The following is a 23,570-nucleotide window of genomic DNA, read 5'->3' as shown; positions in this document are numbered from 1 at the left end:
ACTTGCACGCCACTTCCACCATTGTGCATAGGCCTTCTGGATTGACAAATTATTCTAGATCTTTCTTCATCAATATTATTGAGTACACTTTGTATGAGAATCCTTCGGGATCCTTCCCTTGAGATGACCCTTCTGATGGACTAGAGAAGGTATGTGGCCCTTGAGATGACCCTTCTGTTGAACTAGAAAAGGTATGCGGCCTTTGGGTTTGGGTTCCTAAACCTCTGCAACCTCCAGCCCTACCTTCTGGGGTGCCAAAGTGGTCATCTAATTCACATGCTCGTAGATGAGAACAGGTCCCACGTAATATAACAATAGAATTCTCGGCACTCACCAATTTGCTTGAAGCATTCATTGTATCATTCCATCCCAAAGTGAAACAAAAACTTTACAGGGCGCGTTTCGGCTTCTTGCCTTTATCAACTGTTGGCAGTTGATAAAGGCGAGAAGCTAAAACGCGTCCTGTAAAGTTTTTGTTTTACTTTGGGATGGAATAATACAATAAATACTTCAAGCTAATTGGTGAGTGCCGAGAATTCTAAGGTGGTCATCTAGACCTGGGGTATACCTAAGAAGCCACCACAGCAGTATAAATAGGGATTACTAAACTTGGGCAAGTGGGATGCACTTATCCTAGGCTTGATATCTGCATAAAGGACCTGAAGACGTTACACAATGGTGCCCCAAGATTTAAAGGGGACCTAAAATTGTCCTGTGAACGGGCAGTGAAATATTTTTAGTTATGCCTTGCCTCAGTATAGATAAATCTGCCCCGTTGCACTATGTAATCTCTGACCGTCTTTGGTCTATATAGGTACAATAGGCCTCATGTGTCTTGGAAACAAAGCAGTCATGTTGCCCAGAGTAACCAATCAAAGTCCGTGTTTCATCAACTCAATGAAAGCTGGACTCGGATTGGTCCCCAATGATAAACTCTTGATACATGGGGCCCATCGTCTTTTGTTATAATGCTTTACATCTTATACAAAAAAACTACTCTGACATATATATATATATATATTTTTCACAAAAATACAGGATAATATAAAGGTCACAAGGCCACTAATAACCGATACGTCATATAGATATGTTCAAAAATATCCAGGTAATTGCAGCGGAGAGTTCATTGGTTGACATGAGGTGGATGCTCTGAGAAACACTGAACAAATTTAGAAAACATTGTTTGTCTAGACGCAAATTGCTTAAAGCTCCTGAAAGAGAAGAAAATGTAACAAAACAGCATAAATGAGTCGTCTATAGTGAGGACATAGCACCACATGGATACTGCACACAGACAACAATAAATAACCAGGGCGCCTATGGGTCCTCGGGACGGAAGGCTTGACTGGTGTCCTCAGGGTGTACCGGTGTGATCCTGGTGCTCAGGAGCGTGTAGATGTACGGCCAGATTTTATTTGTCTCGGTTCCTGAGAATGTGTGCAATACTCCCTTACCCCTGGAAGAGAAGAGAGAGTTACAGCGAAGACACACAGACAGAATAGCAAACCCTTCAATATTTTCCTATATTATACTCCAGAGCTGCACTCACTATTCTGCTGGTGGGGTCACTGTGTACATACATTACATTACTAATCCTGTACTGAACCTGAGTTACATCCTGTATTATACCCCAGAGCGGTACTCACTATTCTGCTGGTGGGGTCACTGTGTACATATATTACATTACTTATCCTGTACTGATCCTGAGTTACATCCTGTATTTTACTCCAGAGCTGCACTCACTATTCTGCTGGTGGGGTCACTGTGTACATACATTACATTACTAATCCTGTACTGATCCTGAGTTACATCCTGTATTATACTGCAGAGCTGCGCTCACTATTCTGGTGATAGGGTCACTGTGTACATACATTACATTACTTATCCTGTACTGCTCCTGAGTTACATCCTGTATAAGGCTATGTTCACACTGTGTAAAACTACGGCCGTAGTTTTGCGGGGTGGGACATAGCCTATGTGCAATGGGATCCCGGCCAGAGCGTACACACGTCGTATACGCTCCGGCCGGGATCTGTGCGGCGCCGGAAAAAACTGACAGGTCAGTTTTCTGCGGCCGGAATTCAGTGAATTCCGGCTGCAGAAAGACCTGTCAGTTCACACAGTGAAGCGAGCGGCTCCGGACGCTCGCTTCACTGTAGGCTATTGGAAGCTCAGATGCGGGCCCGCATTAGAGCTCTGCGGCCGGAAAGATCATCCGGCCGGTACTTAAGTACCGGCCGAGATGATCCAGCCGTTCCGTGACCCGGCCGGGGTCACGGAACAGCCGGTCTCTTACGTAGTATGAACATAGCCTTATACTGCAGAGCTGCGCTCGCTATTCTGGTGATGGGGTAACTTTATACACACACATACATTACATTACTGATCCTGAGTTACATCCTGTATTATACCCTAGAGCTGCACTCACTATTCTGCTAGTGGGCTCACTACATACATTATATTACTTATCCTGTACTAATCCTGAGTTACATCCTGTATTATACCCTAGAGCTGCACTCACTATTCTGCTAGTGGGCTCACTACGTACATTATATTACTTATCCTGTACTGATCCTGAGTTACATCCTACATTACACTTCAGAGCTGCATTCACTATTCTGCTGCTAGAGAATGTATGTACTCAGTGACCCCACCACCAGCAGAATAGTGAGTGCAGCTCTGGAGTATAATACAGGATGTAACTCTGGATCAGTACCGGATAAGTAATGTAATGTATGTACACAGTGACCCCACCAGTAGAATAGTGAGTGCAGCTCTGGGGTATAATACAGGATGTAACCCAGGATCAGTACAGGATAAGCAATGTATTGTATGTACACAGTGACCCCACTAGCAGAATAGTGAATGCAGCTCTGGAGTATAATGCAGGATATAAATCAGGATCAATATATATATACATTCACGGTTGTAGTGTAGTTTGGCTCTCCTGAACTAGACTCTTGTGGTGGCCGCAGCCTGGTTATCCATGCCTATATACAAGATGACTGCAGGATCCGCCGGCAGAGTGTTAAGCTGTGAACGTCCTGGCTCTATAGTCAGGCTATTTTTGTCCTTGTCACAGCGAATATGCAAATATTTCTTACCATGACCCAAGGTCTGGCATGATTAGACCATTCCAGGACGGTCCTGAAGTTCCACAGGGATACATGATACAGACTAACATACCAGAAAAAAACTGTGTAAGAGTGACCTGAGGGTCTGTCTGGTTTAAGGTCCTGTTACACGTAGATTATCTGACAGATCATTGAAGCCAAAGCCAGGGCAGTCTATAAACAGAGAACAGGTCATAAAGGAAAGACTGAGATTTCTCCTCTTCTCAGAACCATTCCTGGCTTTGGTCTCAAAAATCTGTCAGATAATCTGTGTGTGTAAAAGGACCCTTACACCACTCCTTGTAGAATGCTCTATTAGGCTCCATTCACACGGAGTAATACTTGCGGAATTGACATGTCCATTCCTCCGCGTGGAGAGAGGAGGCGCGCAAGCCTCTCATAGACTGCCAGTATGACACAGAGGCTGGCGGGATTCCGCCACTTTTACTCCGTGTGAACGGAGCCTTTGAGCACAATGAGGTAACAGAGATAGATCCTTGATCACAATCCCTATCTATTAGACAGAGGACAGACTAGCTGTCTGCCCTTAAAATAGAACCAGCTGTAAATCAGGTTCTAAACTGCTGACACTATTAGAAAGCTGTTAAGATGAGGAGACACATGGTACCTTTCGTATATATACAGCTCTCCCCCTTCCTGCTTGACTGACATCTGGAAGCTGAGTCCCAGCAGGGTCAGGTATGGAAGGGAGGAGGTGTTACAGCTCGCAGCACTTCAGGAGCTTGGGATGCCCTGTCTGACTCTTCTTACTATATAATAAAAGCCTTATATAGAGAAGATATATGGAAAGTAACACGGGTCTTCCTGATCTAACAGCTTTCTAACAGTGTCAACAGTCCTGACAGGGGAATCAGGATGTTCCCTATACCAGATGAGCCAATGGGCCCATTGTCTTATAGCCTGTTAAATCTACAGCAGGCCAGGGACCTCTAGGTGATAACAGAACAGACCAATGATCTCTGGCCTGTGGCTCAGTGACCCCTAGAGAACCACAGGTTGGAGACCACCAGTGGCGTAGTTACCATAGAGGCAGGCCGGGCAGCTGCTGTGGGGCCCGTGCAGGAGAGGGGCCCAAGGATGCACAGGGAAGATAAGAACCATCCTGTGTACTTCTGCTTAAACCCTTATGTACTGCTGTGTGTAAGTGACCCAAAGTTCATTTACATGCTGCAACACAAAAAAGGGGTTAAAGAGCAGAATACAAGGAGCTCTCTGCTTCACTGCTTTGATAACCCCTGACCTCTGTCCCCCAGAGCTCCTACAGACATTAGAGGTTATCAGTGCACGAGTAGTGAAGCAGAGATATCCTTGTCTTCTTCTTTTTAACCCTTTTTAGTGTCGTAGCATGTAAATGAACTTTGGTTTTACTTACACACTGCAGTGCATAAGGGGTGAAGCAAAAGGTAGTCTGCTCTTGCACCTATGTATTTAACCAAAAGGTTCCCTAATGGGCCCTTATAGTTAAATACAGTCGACTGGCTCTCTGCTCTGCCAGTCACTCTTGTGGCTGCAGGCAGGATTCTGCCTTTGGCCACAAGAGATTTAATTTTTTGGCCACATCACATCACATCACGAAACGATAATTGGCCCGATCGTTCGATTAACGATGTCGGAGTAACGATTTTTTTTTTCATAACGATCAGCGTTTAGACGGTACATTATATCGTATGGAAAATCGTTTTGCGATCGCTTAAGCCTATCTCACACATTGGTTAAATCGGCGAACGACTGTTTACACGGAACGATCTGCGAATTTTTTGTGAACAACGAACGACGATTTGAGGACATGTTGAAAGATCAAAATGAACGATTTCTCGCTCGTCGTTTGATCGTTCGCTGCGTTTACACGTACGATTATCGTTCGAATTCGATCGTTATCGCGCAAATTAGCACGATAATCGTTACGTGTAAACGCACCATATGTCTTTCATGTTTGCTGAGAAAAGAGCATGGAAGCACTATGCACCAACACAGCATATAGACAGGATCAACAGAGCACATAGACGGGGCTGAGTCACGTCTTATTAAATTGAAAAAAAGTAAAGAGAAAAAAAGAGAAAAAAAGTAAAATATAGAGAGGAAGCTTTGTTTCCTGGGAGCACACAGGGGAGGCTTTCCACGCAGCGCTCAGGAATGAGTCAGAACTGTGACAGGTCGCTTATATAATCTGCTGAATCACCCGCTGGATTCTGCTATTTCACTCATGCAATAATAATACTGCAGAGTAAACTCACTTGTATCGCTCTATCACTGGTTTGGCAACATCTTTGTATTGGCGCAGTCTGGCGACCACCGCCTCCGGCTTATCGTCTTCCTGCTGGACAAGTGGCTCCCCGGTGACGTCATCAATGCCCTGAAAAACAAAATATAGTCATATAGCCGCAGCTCTGAAAAATAATACTTAATAATAATATACTCATATATCTACAGCTCTGAGAAATAACATATACTCATATACCTACAGCTCTGAGAAATAACATATACTCATATACCTACAGCTCTGAGAAATAACATATACTCATATACCTACAGCTCTGAGAAATAACATATACTCATATACCTACAGCTCTGAAAAAAAGTCGAGATGAAGGAACTGGAAGAATTAGAAGAACAATGGCAGTTAACACAATGGAGACACTGCAGCGACCGCAAACACATAGATACAAACAATGCAAGGAACAGTACTGTACAATGTAGATGACTCCACACAAATTGCTGTTATCTGAAAATTCTTGATAATACTGCCACCTAGTGACAATGAGCAGGATGACAACAACAAACGTACAATGTGATGAATGGCGTCAAGTGAAAAACAGATCTGACTAAATTGCAAGGTTTATAGGCAAATACTGTATGTGCTCACAGAGACAGAGTACTAATGTAAGAGCGGCAGGGCCTGTATTATAACTCTAATTCTTTTTATGCATTATGGATTCTAAGCATCTATATCCAGTGAGCTACTTCTTATCTAGTAGGTGCATGTTTATTGTACTTTATAATAATAATATTAATTTATATAGCGCCAACAGATTCTGAAGCACTTTACATTTCTGGGGGAACTTTATGTTTTATCTCATGTTATCTAATTATGATATGTACAGCACCCTGGAATGATGCAGATATATAAAGGGGCAGTATTGGGCTGGTTATATTCTGGTACATAGGAACAGTATTAAAGTAGTTATATTCTTGTATATAGGAGGCAGTATTATAGTAGTTATATTCTGGTACATAGGAACAGTATTAAAGTAGTTATATTCTTGTATATAGGGGGCAGTATTATAGTAGTTATATTCTTGTATATAGGGAGCAGTATTATAGTAGTTATTTTACTGTATATAGGAGCAGTATTATAGTAGTTATATTCTTGTATATAGGAGCATTATTATAGTAGTTATATTCTTGTATATAGGGAGCAGTATTATAGTAGTTATATTCTTGTACATAGGGGGCAGTATTATAGTAGTTATATTCTTGTATATAGGGAGCAGTATTATAGTAGTTATTTCACTGTATATAGGAGCAGTATTATAGTAGTTATATTCTTGTATATAGGAGCATTATTATAGTAGTTATATTCTTGTATATAGGGAGCAGTATTATAGTAGTTATATCAGCACAAGCCATTGAGAAAGTAAAAACCAGCGGCACTCACCGGGTTAATGCAGTGATGGTGATTTATTGATAAGATGTCATCATGCAGGCAACTTCAGGGCAGGGGGAGACAGGTCCAAAGATGCTGTGCACCGTGGCGACAGCCGTTTCGCGGGCTAACTTTCCCGCTTCATCTAGCCTAGATGAAGCCTAGAGGCTAGATGAAGCGGGAAAGTTAGCCCGCGAAACGGCTGTCGCCACGGTGCACAGCACCTTTGGACCTGTCTCCCCCTGCCCTGAAGTTGCCTGCATGATGACATCTTATCAATAAATTACCATCACTGCATTAACCCGGTGAGTGCCGCTGGTTTTTACTTTCTCAATGGCTTGTGCTGATTAAATGAACTGCTTTCTCATTTACGCTGAGCACCACCGTGATGCAGGAATGTCACTGAGATTACTCAGTTAACAAAGACTACAACGCTCCTTATCACGCAAGGTCACTCAACCTGAACACTAAATAGCTCCATACAAACTACGGGTTATTGATAGTGCCAACACATCTACTTGCTTGTGCTTATAGTAGTTATATTCCTGTATATAGGAGGCAGTATTATAGTAGTTATATTCTTGTATATAGGAGCAGTATTATAGTAGTTATAGTCTTGTATATAGGAGCAGTATTATAGTAGTTATATTCTTTTATATAGGAGGCAGTATTATAGTAGTTATATTTTACTATAGTTATGTTCTTGGCACAAGTAAGCAAAGCTGCATATGATCCTAAATAGAGAATTACCTAGGACGGCTTTGTTCTCTCACACGTACTTTAAATTCTGGCTATAATGATAGAACTGCTGAGTTCTCTGTTTATAGATTACAGATCTAACCATCGCATTGCTTTTAATTTGCTGCAGTTATGTAACCAGTTGCTCTTACCAAGTAAAATGAGCTACATTGTGATTCTATCAGTTCCTGTACAAATTGTACAGATAAATGTGGAACAGACAGAACTGAATCATTTGGAATCAATAAGGAATGTATGTGTTAAGCTGAATCCAGAGCTGGCTTTTCAAGAGCTTTCCTTAAAGGAGACCTGTCACTACTTAAAGTGTCGCTGTCGTTTAAATTTTTTTTTTTTTGCAGAAATCAATAGTACAGGCGATTTTAAGAAACTTTGTCATTGGGTTTATTAGCTAAGAAATGCATTTTGATCATGAAAAAGCAGTTTGAATCTCAGGAACGTTTCTACCACCGTGACAGGGAGGAGGGCGCAGTAACCCGCACTGACATCTGATCACCGCCCCCCCGGTACATATGATCGCTGCAGCGCCACCCCCCGGCACATGTGATCGCCGCCCCTCCTGGGACACCTGATCGGCGCAGCGTCTCCCTCAGGAACTTGTGATCGCCGACGACCCGGCACACCTGTCGCCGCAGCCCCGCCCCCCAGCACATGTGATATCCGCCCCTCCCGGGACACCTGATTGCCGCAGCGCTGCCCCCCGCCACATGTGATCGAAAGCACTAATGGGGGGGGGGGTTTTGCGGCGATCAGGTGTACCGCGGAGGGTGCTGTGAGGTGAAGTTGCTGGCCTCCTGGGCCGATCCCGGCCCCCTCTATGCCTGGCTACATCCCCCGCCCACTGTCACGTGCCTACGTCACCTCCACGGTTCCCGGCTCACATCCCTACCGCTGCCCTTACTACTCAGACGCTGCCCTCACGTTCCCAGGGCCCCCCTCTTCTCTCCAGCGCCGCCCTCGCCCCTGATCTTGTTCTTGGCCGCCATTTGCAGATTCCCGCCTGGCCTGTAGTGAGGAGCAGAGAAAGGCTGCACAGGAGCAGCAGCAGGTAGTAAAAATAAGTATAAATGAAGAAAACCGTAACGTAAGCTTTAAGTGTGGAAGCTGGGCCCCTAGAATTAAAAAAAATAGATTATAATGAAAAATTGTGAACTACACCTCCCAGCATGCGCTGACACTGTTATTTATAAACCTTCAGGAACTGCTGGGAGTGGTAGTTCTCCCAACAAAATAAAAATAGATGTATTTTGTAGGGAGAACTATAACTCCCAGCAGTTACTGAAGGTATATAGCTGTCAGTGCATGCTAGGAGTTGCAGTTCCCAATCTATGGGGTTGGGTGTTACATTTTTTAATCATGTAAATGAATTTTCCAGAACTATGTAACACCCAACCCCATAGATTGGGAACTACAACTCCCTTCATGCCCTAGCAGCTAGAAACCTTTAGGAACTGCTGGGAGTTGTAGTTCTCCCAATTAAATGAAAATAAAAAAGGATGTTGTAGGGGGAGATCTATAACTCCCAGCAGTTACTGAAGGTATATAGCTGTCAGGGCATGCTAGGAGTTGTAGTTCACAATCTATGGCAGGGGTATTCAAGAACTTTTAGTGAGGAGCCACTTACTGGGGTCTATTGTCAGGTGAAGGTCTGAGCTGAACATCAGTAGTAAACGTGTTGCGCTTCCCAAGTAGTATATAGCCCCCCTGTTACTCCCCCAGTAGTATATAGACCCCTGTGCGCTCCCCCAGTAGTATATAGACCCCCTGTTACTCCCCCAGTAGTATATAGCCCCGTTACTCCCTCAGTAATATATAGACCCCTGTTACTCCCCCAGTAGTATATAGACCCCTGTGCGCTCCCCCAGTAGTATATAGTCCCCCTGTTACTCCCCCGGTAGTATATAGTCCCCCTGTTACTCCCCCAGTAGTATATAGACCCCCTGTCACTCCCCCAGTAGTATATAGACCCCTGTGCGCTCCCCAAGTAGTATATAGACCCCTGTGTGCTCCTGAATTACTACTGTTTGAAGTCTGTGTGCTCCTGTATTGCTGCTGTTCGAAGCCTAAGTGCTCCTGTATTGTTCCTGTATGGAGCCTGTGTGTCAGTATTTATTTTATTTATAATTTATCTTATTGGCACATTATTTACCTTTCAGAGTATTATTTGCTAAATTGTATTATTTGGAAATAGAGACGTTTAAAAAATTTATATGTATCCAAACTTTTTTTTTTTTTTTTTTTGGGGGGGGGCGCTTTTTTTCAGATTCGCCCTGTAGCTAAAATGACCTAGAAACTGCCCTGTTGAAGCTCTCCCCCCTGTCTTCATGGTTTTCTATTGAGAGGGGAGGGTGGAGGGAGATGATGCACCAAAATAGGACAACAAAGAGTTAATTTACAGCTACATCACCAAGCTTTCTCCTCTGAAGTCAGCACTGACCTCTCTGACCTCTGAATACCGGCTTTCTCACAGCTCCCACTGTGTAACCCTTTGTACTCTGCTCTCTGCTGGTGACTAATCTCCCTCCTCCCCCCTCCCCTCTCCATAGATTACACAGGGCTCGACTGATGTAAACTAGACAAGATTTCCTGATAATGAGCAGTGAATAAGAGAGAGGAGAGAGAAGGAGGGGGACCTGAGGAAAGTCTTTTTGAATGCAGATAATGACATATTTGCCTAATAAACCCAATTACAAAGTTTCTCAAAATCGCCTGGACTATTGATGTAGTAAGTACTTTACTTTACTTTACTTTAAGTAATAAGAGCACCTTTTTATGGGTTTATTCACATTTTATAGCATATAGGGGGAGATTTACCAAGGTGCGCCCCCTCACGTTCATCATGGGAAAGGGCCAGATTTGCCACTTTTCCATGGCATACGCCAGCCGTATCCCCCACTCGCCTGATGGTCAGGGGGGGCGTGTTAAGACGGGAAGGAGGCATCGCCGCCTCTATTGAGGTGGTATTAAACTTGTGACCCTCCAGCTGTTGCAAAACTACAAATCCTATCATGCCTGGTCAGCAAAAGCCAAAATTAGCTGTCTAGGCATGATGGGAATTGTAGTTTTGCAACAGCTGGAGGGCCGCCAGTTTGACACTTGTGCCCTAGAGTATCATGGCACCTTCATTGTTCCATACACAGAGGCACTTCTGTACAAACCAGCTCCATTCACTGCAATGTAAAGCAGCAGCTCCACCCAATATAGTGAAACCCCATACTACAAAGAACCAGTAGCAGGCGTGCAGTTTGCTTACATGCACTTGGGGAGGGTTAAATTCCAGATTGTAGACTCTTCCGCTTGGCAGGTGAACCCACCGCGTGTTCAGACGATCCTTCAAGGTCTCGAATGGGATGTTTAATGTAATCACAAGGTCCAGGTCACAGATCTTATCGAGAGCCTCCGCCTGCACCACCGTCCTCGGAAACCCTAAATACCAAGACAGAGAACACATCAGATACTGAGACCCTTGTGAACCTTATATAGGGATCATAAGGGCAGAAAAAAAATGTATGTAATATGCAATGGGTAAGAGTCAGTGGTCAGGTCCCAGCACGCTCCAGGTAACTGAGTGTAAGATGATTACTATGTGCCTCGTTCTCACCGTTGCCCTGGGGCCACTTTGTACATGTGTACTCAGCCTTGTGATGAGGTCAGTGACATGCCTGAATGTATAACCTTACTTTGCTGATTAGAAATCAGTGATACATACATATTTGGTGAATGTTGTATTTTATATCCTATATTATCTGCATGGGTATGTGGGTAGTCATTTTGCCTAAGCCGCTGCTCTGATCTTTGCTTTTAGCTTTACAACAGTCTTGTTAACATAGGAAACCTCAGGGTTAAATCAACTCATTTACTTCTATGGGAGACTGTAGTGGGCATGCTCTGACATATGCAAAGCCCACAAAGCTCATAGGTCACAGCTATATCACTTCTCAGCTGTACAGCTATGTACAATATATCAGTCTGGCGTCCAGGTTCAGGTCACAGATCATTGTCTAGACTGGATATGATGGTATCACTTTACAATTGAGAGCAGGACTAGCTATGTACAATGTATTAGGGTTCTATTAGACTAAGCGATTTTTCAATGATTAACGATAAACAAACTCAAACGACCGCTATGACGAATGGCCTGAAATCGTTCACCAAATTGCACGGAACAATGATCGTTACTAAAGATCGTTATTGTGTTCGTCTTATCGTCACCACTGCGTTCGCCACTACTGCGATCGACGTCTTATTAAATGCGAACGATTTGCAAACGATCAACGATTTCTCGTTGGTCGGTAAATCGTTGTCTGCTATTACACTAAACGATTATCTTTCAAATCCGAATGATTTTAATGATTTTTCGAACGATAATCTTTCCGTGTAATACCACCCATAGGGCCCTATTACACGGGACGATTATCGTGCGAAAAATCATTATATCGTTCCAATTTAAATGATAATCGTCTTGTAATTGTAAACAACAATCGAAAAATCGTTCGTATGTCGTTGATCATTGATTTAGATCTGAACCTAAACTTATCATCGTTCGCTATAATTCCACATTCGTTCGCTCAAGTTTCGCATTTGTTCACTAATCGTTCAGTGTAATTGCACATTGATTGTGTTGCCGAGATCAGAAGGAATAAACGATCATAGTAACGATCGCAATAACGATCACAGTAACGATCGTATCTAATGACTATTGTCCTGTGTAATATGGTGAACGATAAACAATCTCGTTTGCGATTGTTTATCGTTAGTCGTTAAAAATCGCTCCGTGTAATAGGACCCTTAAGGCCGTATTAGACGGCCTGACTATTACACGCAGCAGCGAGTGGGTTAGTCCGGGGAGGGCCGGGGGTAGCTGCGGGGGGGCTGCCCGGGTGATCGCTGATCGTCCCGGGCAGCCCATAGGATATAGCGGCGGTCTGCCGCCACCGCACCTATTCGGCGCGGCTGCGGCAGCAGATCACTGCTATATAAGTCGTTTCTCTTTCAACATGTTGAAATACAAACGACTTTAACAATAAGGCTGATTGTTGCCTCCCACTCCACGGGACGATATCGTCCGTAACGGCTCCAGGGTGTTTAGCTCACAGAGCATTTTCTAGATTGGAAATAGTTGTATCTCTTCTCAGCTGAGAGCAGGATGGGCTATGTACAATGTATCAGTTTGGAGTCCAGGCTGTTTAGCTCACAGAGCATTGTCCATACTGGATACAGCTGAGAGCAGGACTAGCTATGTACAATGTATCAGTCTGGAGTTGAGAAGTCACAGAGCATTGCCTATAGACTGGATATATAGTCTTCTTCACATGTTAAAACTAGTGCAAAATGGAGGTTTGGCTATCACTTTTGTGACTTCTCATTCTGCATCTAGTGCAAAAAAAAGATGAAATTCCCTAAATGTAAGTGAGGAAGTTGTAGAAAGTTTCACTTTTACACCAATTCAGCTTTATTTTAAACTTGAATCTAGAAACCCAGACAGAAGGAGGTTTATTGTCCCTGAGGAAATCCCCTCGAAGTCACACAGTATATAACAGGTAAAGGTGTCTGGTTTATTTTGACAGCAAATTAAGGAGGAAAGAAATGATTTTTATCTGGTCCATGAATCTGTAGTGTCAGCCATATAAATTATACCGCTCCATACAGCGTGGAGAATTACTGCAGATACAAATATAACCTGATGACAGCTGGGGACGGGAGAACAGCACTCCACAGGGAAATCTGGGGGCTGGAGAAGACATTAGTTAAACAGCAGGGCCACCTAAGAGACAGTGATGTATGGAGGCAGTCAGTATCCCTCAATGCATGACCTGACTGATGGCAGTGATCACGTGGAGCGGGACAATACATCAGGGAGTGGTGCCCAGCCATGTCACCTAATATTGCAGCCTATGTGCCCAATAGCTGGCGCAAAAGAGGACGCCAGTGTTATAGATGGCACATGGTCAGTGGGGGCTCTGTTACACACTTTGCTTTAGGACCCAGGGGTGTTATGCCTTAGAGGTGTCTGGACATTTCTCTGATCACAGGTTCAAAATTGTGACATCACAGCTAACATAGGCAAAACCCCCGCAATGTTATTGTGCTCTGATGCCCCGCATTGATGACATGATGACAGAACATATAATAACACACTGAACCAGCAGGGGGCACCAATCAGATTCCACCTTTCATTCCTCACAGACTCTTTAAAAAATAAAAGGTGGAATCTGATTGGTTGCTAGGGGCAACTGGGCCAGTTTCACTTTACACCATGTTTGATAAATCTCCCCCTGTGAATGCTGATATAGATGTGACTACAGTATCAGCCCCATTCACACCAACGTGGAGATACGCTTCAGCTTCACATCGGCAACCTAACAAAATAGAATCCCGGCCTATAGCCCAATGTTATATACTGTACTGCACCTCAAGACCCTCTCGACCACATTTGTGAGTCCTGTATAAACAGCGTACATGTTTGGGATCCTAATGTAGTCACAATCAGTCCATTTAACTCCCACCGACAACACATGGATGTTATATATCGGTTCATCCCTTCCCTACCGCCATGTTGGATGCTGGGAAACACCTGGCATAACCAATATATCTGTGACCCAACTTTCCCAGTCTCCAACACAGCCAATAATATAGCTTGTCATGTATAACTATATTACTGGGTTGGCGACTGGGAAAGTTGGGTGACAGATATATTGGTCATGCCAGGTGTTTCCCAAAATGGGGGTAGCGAAGAGATGAACAGATATATAACTTCTTAACACCCCTGATCTAGAATATCAAGAGGTTTCTCAAAGGCATTTCTAGATCTGTAAGGGTATGTTCACACATCAGACTAAAATCCAACCCCATCATTATGCAAAGAGGACAATCCTGTTTGTTTCTGTCCATAATAGGGATGTAGAGCCCCTAATAACGTCTATGGGATGCCGCAGATTGTCATGGGATAACGCCTGTGTGAACAGGGCCTAGCGGTTAAGGAAAACAAGTAGAAGCATTAGGACACCACCATTTAGCGTTATCTATAAGAAAAGTGCTTCATGTATATGTATACAGCACAGTACAGGCTCTAATCTTGGATAATGTCACCATCACTCAAAAATGTAGAGACCTCTGTCAGGTTCAGCCCAGACAATACGTGTGACTGCTAAAAATTCCTCAAAACCCTAGACCCAGAAACTGAACATGACTAATCCTATAAATATACCTGAGCTAATAGCATCATCTGCCTGATACAGCTGGCAGATATAAGGTCAGGTACCATCTCCAGCAGCGGCTGGGATTGTGACACTGTGCGTTCTGCTATGACACCTGACAGCTGGAGGTGTTACATGAGGAAATCATACAGAATAATGAGGTGTCAGGTCGTCTGCAGGGGAGGCTCCTCACTCGTGCATCCCGCAGACATTCTAATGAGGATTCTGGGCTGCTGGTAAACAGCGGCAGCACACATTACATGGATAGAACTACTATCAGCTACTCCTCGCTGTACAGTCATTTGTAAGGTATTACACTGTTTACATAAAAGTAATCCTGATAAATTATATCTTTATTACCGGCAGTTTGTGATGTCATCAGTTTGTATTTAGAGAAACAGCGACACTGTGTTCAGTATACGAGGATTATCTGCAATACCTGACGCAGCCACATGCAAGAGTGGCGATGTTTCTGGAAAAGTTAAAATCCTGGACCACCTCAAACGTCTTGCCATAGACGTTGGGCTACTGTCGATTAGTTCTGTGACCACAAGTGCTTTTGTACAGGTCACAGAATTTTATAAAAGTAGGTACAATATTCTGTACAATACATACCTTAACTGCTGCAGAACCTCTTTGTTAAAGGGGTACTCCGACTAAAATCTTTTACTTTCAAATCAACTGGTATCAGAAAGTCATACAGATTTGTAAATCACTTCTAATTAAAAATCTCAGGTCTTCCAGTATACATCAGCTGCTGTATGTCCTGCAGGAAGTGGTGTATTTTTTCCAGTCTGACACAGTGCTCTCTGCTGCCACCTCTGTCCATGTCAGAAACTGTACAGATCAGTAGCAAGAAAACCTCTTAGTAGCATAGAAAATCTCTCTTGCTCTGGACAGTTCCTGACATGGACAGAGGTGGCAGCAGAGAGCACTGAGTCAGACTGGAAAGAATACACCACTTCCTGCAGGACATACAGCAGATGATAAGTACTGGAAGACTGGAGATTATTAAGTAGAAGTAAATTACAAATCTATATAACTTTTTGAAACCAGTCGATTTTAAAGACCCTTTAAGGGTCAAGTGGTGCTTCTTCATCATTCCTGGTACTTTTCATGAAGGTCTTCAGAAGCTGTGGCTTTATGTTCTACTTTTCAGCTAGGTCCCAGTACTGTATAACACACACTACAGCTGCTGAAGAACCTCTCTAAATAGGCTGGGAGTACTACATATCATCCAGTGGCTGGCACAACCTGCTTCTGCAGAAAGAGAGCAGCAGTGTCTATCTAGCGCCGCTCATCTCAAGAGATGACATCAAGGGGCTGCAATAAGATGTGAGGTTATACCACCTGACAAGAGACTGTGACCGCAGCTCTGGGTTTGACTAGAGTTTATTATATATTTATTATCATAGTACAGCAAAGTATTTGCAAGGTTATTCAAAGTCATATGTAGATTTACCAGCAAAATAAAACACCCCAATGTATTACACAGGTTGTACTGTATACAGTCTGGAGCTCCAGGGCTGCTGTCAGAATCTGGGACACCTATCAGATACACCCTTTGCTCTGCCGCCCATGCTGGGTACTGAATATGGCTGCATCAATTTCATTTCAGTGAATCACATTAACCCAGATGTACGGAGGGACTATCGTCCTAAAGAGAATAGAAGATGAACTCAACTCATTATAGATATTGAAGATATGGCTGGCAACAGTATGTCAGCGCCCACTGCTGCTTGCCCAGACACCTGGCACAAGAGGATGATCAAGGGTATAGAGACCGCGCAGGACAAACATAGAAAGCAGATGAAAGGGGACAGTGGAGGACAAACACATAAATGATCAGGGACAGCACAGGACATACAACAAGATGAACAGGGACAGGACAGGACAAGCAAGAAGATGAAGAGGGACAGCACAGGACAAACAAGCAAATGAACAGGGACAGCACAGGACAAACACATAGGTGAACAGGGACAGCACAGGACAAACACATAGATAAACAGGGACAGCACAGTACAAACACATAGATGAACAGGGACAGCACAGGACAAACAAGAAGATGAACAGGGACCACACAGGACAAACAAACATATGAACAGGGACAGCACAGGACAAACAAGAAGATGAACAGGGACAGCACAGGACAAACAAGCCGATAAACAGCGACAGCACTGGACAAACAAGCAGATAAACAGGGACAGCACAAACACATAGGTGAACAGGGAAAGCACAGGACAAACACATAGGTGAACAGGGACAGCACAGGACAAACACATAGATGAACAGGGACAGCACAGTACAAATACATAGATGAACAGGGACAGCACAGGACAAACAAGAAGATGAACAGGGACCACACAGGACAAACAAGCATATGAACAGGGACAGCACAGGACAAACAAGAAGATAAACAGCGACAGCACAGGACAAACAAGTAGATGAACAGGGACCGCACAGGACAAACAAGAATATGAATAGGGACAGCACATGACAAAACACATAGATGAACAGGGACAGCACAGGACAAACAAGAAGATGAACATGGACAGGACAAACAAGAAGATAAAGAAGGACAGCACAGGACAAACAAGCAGATGAACAGGGACAGATCAGGACAAACAAGAAGATGAACATGGACAGGACAAACAAGAAGATAAAGAGGGACAGCACAGGACACACAAGCAGATGAACAGGGACAGATCAGGACAAACAAGAATATGAATAGGGACAGCACAGGACAAACACATAGATGAACAGGGACAGCACAGGACAAACAAGAAGATGAAGAGGGACAGCACAGGACAAACAAGAAGATGAACAGGGACAGCACAGGACAAAACAAGAGATGAACAGGGACAGCACAGGACAAAACAAGAAGATGAAGAGGGACAGCACAGGACAAACAAGCAGATGAACAGGGACATCACAAGGCAAACATAGATGAACAGGAACAGCACAGGACAAACAAGCAGATGAGTAGGGACAGCACAGGACAAACAAGAAGATAAAAAAGGACATCACAGGACAAACAAGCAGACAAACTTTATGTGCATTTCCTGTGTGTATTGGTAATTTGTATAACTTTTAGGGGGCAATACAATACTTTAATATAAATTTTTACCAGACTTCTCCTTTTATAGGGCATCAGGTGGGGTCTGTGTCTCAAAAGTGCGATAGGAGGCCCCACCAGCCTTGACTATGACCTACAAAAAACATCTGGGTGAGAGGGCGACCAGGATTATGTGGCAACCTATATGCTATGTTCACACACAGTATTTCCATCAGTCTTTTTTCAACCAAAATCAGAAGTGGAACTGACAGGTCAAAATTATAACAGAAAGAATTGCACAGCTTCTGTGTTTTCAACCCACTCCTGGTTTTGGTTAAAACAAGACCGACCAAAAGACTGACGGAAATACTATGTGTGAACAGAGCCAAACTCTGCTGTATCTAAATGCATATGCATGTATACAGATTCAGACAAGCCTGGAACATTAACATTTTGGTTTTAATGATCTCCTGGCTCCTGCTGGCATATAAGATTTAGGGCCTTAGTAATAAAGGTAATGGCTTTGTGGAAGAAATCGCCGGAAGGTGCTGCCAGAATTATAAATCTCCCTTCTCGCATTGCAACTACCTGGCTGTCTATCAAGTCCCACGGTTACCATAGCTTCTTATTGTAACTTTAGTACAAACATTCATTTACTGATCCATTGTGGAAAGCAGCATCATTACCAAGAGTGTTCTGTATCCAATGAATAATTATAGCGTTAGTGCAGAATCTGCTGGATTGGCCATGAGTAGATTCATCCCCTAAGTGTTTCCCAACCTGTGGCTCTCTTGCTGTTGCACAACTACAACTCTGATCATGCCCTGCACTCAGAATATCACTAGAGATGATCGAACAGTGCGAATTTTCAGGTTCGTTCGAACTCGAACCATCGGCATTTGACTCCAGCTGCCTTCCTGTTCTGTGGGGAAGTTGGAGACAGCCCAAGTACCGCCTAGAAAACAGGGATACAGCCTAGGCTGTATTCCTCTTTTCCAGGCGGTACTCGGGCTGTTAAATGCCGATGGTTCAGGTTCGTACGAACCTGAACCTCGGCCCTGTTCGATCATTTCTAAATATCACATCAGAATGCAACAGTAAGTCATGGAACAATTTCACTGCAGCACTGGAAATTGCAATGAAACGTGATTGTATGTTTTCATTCTAAGGCCATGTTCACACAACGTACATTTTATGAAAAGAACTGCTGTTGTTTTCAATTAAAACAACAGTCATTGTTTTCATAGTGAAATCAGGTTGCATTGACGTCAATGCAAACCACGGCCGTTCTTCACACAATGTATTGAACAACAGCTGTTTTTTGATACGGCCATTGAAATAGTTTACATGTCAATTATTTCCAGCCGTTGTGCATTCACTTCAGTGCAATTTTCAAAGCATGTATTGAGTGTCAAACAACATTTGTTGTGTGAACATAACCTACAGCTGCATTTTTACTGGAGCGTGAAAAGATTTATTTACTTTTTTACAATCATCCACTTTGTCAGTGTAAATGCTGTGAAAAATCTACATAATTTCCACTACATGTGACCACACCCTAAGGTTGCATTCACACGTTCAATGTTTTTCCTGGTTTGTGAATGTAGTTCGGTAGCTACTCCCATGATCCAGGCAAAACTGTCCGCGTTTACATCCATTTTGCATCTTTGGCCGTGTTTTTTACAGGTTAAGGCTATGTTCACATGGCGTAAGAGACAGGCCGCTCCGTGACCCGGCCGGGTCACGGAGCGGCCTGTCTCTGAAGAGATCATCCCGGGCGCTACAGCAGTACCGGCTGGATGATTTTTCGGCCCACAGATTTCTGATATGTGCGCATCAGCGCACGCCCGCATCAGAACTCACCACAGCACACTCTAAAGCGAGCGGCTGGAGCCACTCGCTTCATAGTGTGAACAGACTGAGCTTTCTGTGGCCGCTATTCAATGAATAGTGGCCGCAAAAAACTGGCATGTCAGTTGTTTGTGACGCCGCTAGGGCTACCGGCCGGAGCGTATACTATGTGTATACGCTCCGGCCAGGACCCCATAGACAGCAAGCCAACATAGTTTTTAGTATTAACTATGGCCGTTAATGCAATCGGCAACAATGGCCCTTGAAATACCAAAATATATGTTGTGTGAACATAGCCTAAAATTGTAGTGTCCTAGTTTAAAAGTTTAGTGGTAAAAAAAAAACACTAGCTTGCCCAACCACGTGATCCGTGTTTTCCATGGAACACGGATGAACATGGATGTCACATCCATGTACATCAGTGAAAAAAACAGATCTCATGGGGGAATCCGTGCCGTGCGTTCTATTTTTAAACTGAACAGATTCGAAATCTGAGAAAACACTAAACATCTGGATAGCCCAATATACAGTGAGTCCAAGAAGTATTTGATCCCTTGCTGATTTTCTTTGTTTGCCCACTAATAAAGACATAATCATTCTATACTTTTAATGGTAGATGTATTCTTACATGGAGAGACAGATTAAAAAGAAAATCCAGAAAATAAATCTAAGGAATATATATTAATTGATTTGTATTTCATGGAGTGAAATAAGTATTTGATCCCTTAGTATTCATTAGCAGTTCTGGCTTTTACAGACCAGTTAGACACTCCCAATCAACTTGTTACCTGACCTGAAGCCACCTGTTTTAACTAATCACTTGTGTGAAAAACAACTGTCCACAGAATCAGACAGATCACACAGATTTCAAGTCTCCAACATGGGTAAAACCAAAGAGCTGTCACAGGACCTCAGAGTCAGAATTGTTGACCTTCACAAAGCTGGAATGGGCTACAAAAAGATTAGTAAGGTGTTGGATGTGAAAGTAACAACTATAGGTGCAATTATCAGAAAGTTTAAAGAGTATGACATGACAATCAACAGACCTCGGCCCGGTGCTCCAAAGAAGATTTCGCCTCGTGGGGTGGCAATGATGCTGACAACAGTCAGAAATCGTCCTGCAACCACTCGGCAGGAGTTAGCAAATGACCTGAAGGCAGCTGGGACCACAGTTTGCAAGGAAACAATTGGCAACACTTTGCACAACAATGGATTCACATCCTGCAGTGCCCGAAAGGTACCCCTGCTGAAGAGAGCACATGTGGAGGCGCACCTCAAGTATGCCAATGATCATTTGAAAGATGAACCAAGTTATTGGGAGAAGGTTTTGCGGTCAGATGAGACCAAAATTGAACTTTTTGGCCTCAACTCCACCCGCCATGTGTGGAGGAAGAAAAATGCTGCCTATGACCCCAAGAACACTGTGCCCACCGTCAAGCATGGAGGTGGAAGCATAATGTTTTGGGGGTGTTTCTCTGCCAAGGGTACAGGGCTACTTCACCGCATCACTGGGAAGATGGATGGAGCCATGTACCGCACAATCCTGAGGGACAACCTCCTCCCCTTTGCCAGGGTTCTGAAAATGGGCCGTGGTTGGGTCTTCCAACATGATAACGACCCTAAACATACAGCAAAGGCAACAAAGGATTGGCTCAAGAAAAATCACATTAAGGTCATGGAGTGGCCCAGCCAGTCGCCAGACCTCAATCCGATCGAAAATCTATGGAGGGAGCTGAAGGTCAGAGTTGCCAAGCGACAGCCCACCAACCTTCACGATTTAGAGAGAATTTGCAAAGAAGAGTGGGCCAAAATTCCCCCTGGTGTGTGTGCTAAACTTGTGGTTAACTACAACAAATGTCTCACCGCTGTGCTTGCAAACAAAGGCTTTGCCACTAAGTATTGAGTGTGTTTGGCAAGAGGGATCAAATACTTATTTTCCTCATTAAAATACAAATTAATTAAAATATATTCTTTAAAATTATATTCTGGATTTTTTTCTTGATATTCTGTCTCTCCATGTTAGAATATATCTACCATTAAAAGTGCTGAAGGATTGTGTCTTTATTAGTGGGCGCAAACAAAGAAAATCAGCAAGGGATCAAATACTTCTTGGACTCACTGTAAATCAATGGGTTATAAATGTATCTGTGCGCACGGACAACTTTACGGAACGTGTGAATGTGGCCTCAGAGGATTTACAGAATGTCAGGTTGCTCATAGACAGACTGTAATCTTGTATGGAATTGCTATTCTCAGGGAATAGCAAAAAAACAAAAAAAAAGAATTAATAAATTCTAAAAATATATCTAATTCTGGGATGACAACCAAAATGACTGCAGTTCCAGCTTCTACAGGGGGCATCAGTCAGCTCTCCCATACACTGCTACGGTAGTATCTATACCTCTTCACAACAAAGCAGGCTTGCCATTGAGCCGTCCTAGAAAGGTGGGTGACAACCAGCTTGGTTGTCACTTGGTTTTTCCAGAGCTGCGGTTTTCTGAGTTACATAACATAGTGACGTCACAGGGGTTACATAACATTTCTGTCAATGGACAAGGTTATAGGAGGAGGCCTAGGACCGCCACCCTGCCGGGGCCCCTCTTTTTCTTGAACCAGGCTAATAAAAAAGGAGCAGGCCGGGGGCACCAGGTCTGAACTAAGTTCTACTTGTTGATAAACCATAAACCTAAGTGTCAGGTGGGTCCTGTTAAAAATTACACTGTAGAGAAGTGAATGACAAATGGAGGGGAAGCACAGTGTAGAAGCCGCAAGATTCTGTTATTACTTGGCGTTGAGTCAACTCTTTCCGTTAATGTCACATCTGAGCCGGACAGATAGAGACGGAATATTCCACAGACCGAGAGCATACAGATTATTTCACAATGAAGGATCAGCCGGCGCCGCAGCTTCTTACTATACTCGACTATATTTACTGATGGTGCAGAGAGGAAACCGGGCTAACAATGAGGATGATTTACGCAACTGGATTCATTCAAGTATAACTAGAAGTTTCAGGCTATAGATAAAGAAGCTTCTCTATCTAACACATTGAGACCCCTGAGATCCTGAAAACACACTAGTGTATTAGGCTATACTTGCACAGCATTACACTATGTAAATAAATGGGGGGTTTATAGGGAATGATGTCTGTACAGCCCAGGCTGCACCTGCATGGTCAGGTCCGCGGTCAGAGATAAATGAGAAAATCCTAGGTACATGCATATGCCACTAGATGGAGCTTACTGCATACAGTGTTTGCATTGAACTTAAAGGGGTAGTTCAGCAAAAAAGAAATTTGCATGGCCTTAAAAGGCTTACTAAACCACTGGATCTCTGACACACTTCCCACTATTTCTGAGCTAACAACCTCGCTTAAAGAAACTCTTCATTGGGAAATGCTTGATGCAATCTGCAACAAAGATGTTTCGACAAAAAATTTCATTAAAAAATGGAAATTTTTTCTCATAAAGGTTATGTCGCAGGAGGAGAGGGAAGCTGTTATGAAACACTTTTGTAATACTGTTTGGTATCAGACGGTGGAGGCAAGGGGCACCCTAGGAGTCTCAGAGTTCCTTAATTATATTAAAGATAGAGATTCTTTATTTTCATTTCTTTCTATCCTGTAGAGCAGGCATGTCCAAACTTTTTTCGAAGAGTGCCAAATTTGATGAAGTGAACATGTGCGAGGGCCGACCATTTTACATGCTACATGCTATATGCTTTATAACACAGGCAGATAATAGCAAGCTGGATACCTGGGGGGCCGTAAAAGTTCGGAACGCGGGCCGCAAATGGCCCTCCGGCCGGACTTTGGATATGCCTGCTGTAGAGCATTCATTTATGTTCTTTAGATTCTATTGTTCTTTATAGCAAAATTGTTTTCAAACTTACTATATTGTATCCTATTTATGTCTTCCTTTGATATGTAACTGTAT

At 43.4% G+C, this 23,570-nt stretch overlaps 1 protein-coding gene across 2 annotated transcripts in view; it reads right to left on the bottom strand.

The window, feature by feature from the left end:
• Positions 1–486: 486 nt before the first annotated feature.
• The window catches only part of AK4 (adenylate kinase 4), a 64,274-nt gene continuing 41,190 nt past the window's right edge, over positions 487–23,570 (bottom strand). For both annotated transcript variants that reach the window (XM_069979411.1, XM_069979410.1), the window contains exons 4-6: positions 10,787–10,959; positions 5,369–5,487; positions 487–1,456 (exon numbers count right to left, since the gene is read on the bottom strand). In XM_069979411.1, the coding sequence (XP_069835512.1) occupies positions 1,318–1,456; positions 5,369–5,487; positions 10,787–10,959 (431 nt within the window). In that variant the 3' untranslated portion in view covers positions 487–1,317. The remainder of the gene's footprint in view (positions 1,457–5,368; positions 5,488–10,786; positions 10,960–23,570) is intronic.

The sequence above is a fragment of the Dendropsophus ebraccatus genome, chromosome 8 (genome assembly GCF_027789765.1).
Source record: "Dendropsophus ebraccatus isolate aDenEbr1 chromosome 8, aDenEbr1.pat, whole genome shotgun sequence".
In the NCBI taxonomy this organism is placed as follows: domain Eukaryota; kingdom Metazoa; phylum Chordata; class Amphibia; order Anura; family Hylidae; genus Dendropsophus; species Dendropsophus ebraccatus.
The sequence above is the reverse complement of the archived record's forward strand: the minus strand, read 5'-3'. Positions and strand labels throughout refer to the sequence as shown.